At 65.2% G+C, this 1,918-nt stretch overlaps 1 protein-coding gene across 1 annotated transcript in view; it reads right to left on the bottom strand.

Annotated features, from left to right (window-relative positions):
- Positions 1-771: 771 nt before the first annotated feature.
- The window catches only part of CCDC177 (coiled-coil domain containing 177), a 48,565-nt gene continuing 47,418 nt past the window's right edge, over positions 772-1,918 (bottom strand). Inside the window, 3 exon segments of the mRNA XM_010846818.1 lie at positions 772-1,593; positions 1,595-1,671; positions 1,674-1,911. Coding sequence (XP_010845120.1) covers positions 772-1,593; positions 1,595-1,671; positions 1,674-1,911 — 1,137 coding nt within the window.

The raw sequence follows: 1,918 nt of genomic DNA, 5'->3' as shown, positions 1-1,918 counted from the left end.
CCACATCCCCCGGCTGGGGACTTCCACTAAAGCTAAACAGCATCACCAAACCTGTATCATTTGGGGAACATAAGAAAGACGAAAAACCTAAACTGATAATTACCGGCAGATGATTGTCTAACTAGAGAATCTAAGGGAAACAACAGAAAACCTAGCAGAACTAAGACCACAGTTTGCACAAGTGGCAGATTAAAAATCTAGCATACAAAAGTCAATAGCTTTTCGGTCACTTGAGGGTGACCTAATACCTTGTAAGAGCTGTGCTTTTCTGTGAGGCCTCCGAGCTTTGTGCAACTTGCCACATTTTAAAAGATGGAGGGGAGCCAAGGAGATGCCTCCTCTGCTGCAATCTGTGCAGACGCCTCAGATACCAAGTTTGTGAAGACGCCTGGGGTGACTGCGGCAGGAGGGGCCAGTCACTTCGGCACTGTCCCCTTGGGGGCCCTGCCCTACTCTCGACCCAGCCCCTTTCTCCCAGCTCTTTTCCTTTCCAACTCAACAGACACATTGGGAACCTTGGCAAGGACAAGGGTGGGAGCCAAGAAGGTGGGATGTGGTGGAAGATTGTGCTATGTCATTTCTAAACAAAGCCGATTTTTAAAAACAAAGGCGGCGGACTGAAGGGTCTCATACATCAGTCCTCTCATCGCCTCATTGGTCAGAAGCCTGGCGACGCCACGGTGCTGTGCCCCGACTGGCGATTCCCACGGTCCGGACAAAATGGCGCGCCGCGGGGCTGACCGTGGCAGTCTGGCCTGCGCACTGCGGCGGTCATTTACGGTCCAGGCTGGCGTGCAGCTGGGCCTCGCGCACCATGCGATCGAAGGAGCGCGTGTTGGTCTCCTGGCGCACCTTCTCGCGCACGTGGAAGGAGGCGCGGGCTGTGGAGCGAGCGCTCTCCAGAGCGCTGCGCCGCTCCCGAGACAGCTGCTCGCTGCGCTCCAGCTTGCGACCGATGGCTTGGAGCAGCTCCCGCCGGCGGCAGTCTTCGTCCCTCTCCACCTTCTCCTTGTTGGCGCGCTGGGCCCGCTCCTTCTCCATCCGGCTCTGGCCCACGCGCCGCGCCTTCTGCTGCACCGCCTCCTCGGCCGCCTGCGCCGCGTGTTGAAGCCGCCGCTCGCCTGCCCGGGCCAGAGCCTCCAGGTGCGCCTGATGCTCGCGCTCCTTGCGCTCAGCAGCCTCTTTGGCCCGCCGGCCCTGCAGCTCCTCCCTCCGGGCCCGCTCGCGCAGCTCCCGCGTACGCTGCTCCACCAACTGCTCGTAATTCTCCTGCGCGCGGCCCAAGCTGGCCTCCAGGGAACTCCGCAGGCCCTCGCGCTCCTGGCGTTCCTGCCGGGCCCGACCTTTCAACAACGCCTCGTGGCGCGCCCGCTCCACCCGGCTAAGCTCCCGTTTCTCCCGCTGCAACTGGCCCTCCTGCTGCTGCTTGACCTGGGCCGCGCGCTTAGCGCGCTCCCTGCGGACCTGCTCGGCCCGCTCGCGCACCTCCTGCAGACCCTCCTCCCGCTGCTTCAGGTTCTGTTCCTGCTGCAGCTTGCGCTGCCGATCCTCCCGGGCCGCGCGCTCCGCCCGCTCCCGCCGCAGCAGTCCCTGGCCGCTCGGCCAGCTCCCGCCGCCGCTCCTCGCTGCGCTCGCACTGTCGCTGCCGGCGCCGCGCCTCCTCGCGTTCCCGCGACCCCGGCGGCCGCGCCGCTCCTCCACCTGCGCGGCCCAGGCCCGGCGGCCCTGCTCCAGGGCGCGCTGCTTCTCGCGCTCCTCGCGCTCCCGCCGCTGCTCGGCGCGGACGCGCTGCTGCTCCCACTGGCCGTGGGCCGCGGCGCGCTGCTCCAGCAGCAGGCGCTCCTCCTGGTGCCGCGCCAACATCAGCGCCGCGATCTTCCGGTCTCGCTCGGGCACCCCGCGCAGACCCCGCTCGGCG

Source organism: Bison bison, unplaced genomic scaffold (genome assembly GCF_000754665.1).
Source record: "Bison bison bison isolate TAMUID 2011002044 unplaced genomic scaffold, Bison_UMD1.0 scf7180017864239, whole genome shotgun sequence".
NCBI lineage: Eukaryota > Metazoa > Chordata > Mammalia > Artiodactyla > Bovidae > Bison > Bison bison.
Note: the sequence above shows the minus strand (reverse complement) of the source record. Positions and strands in the feature narration are given on the sequence as shown.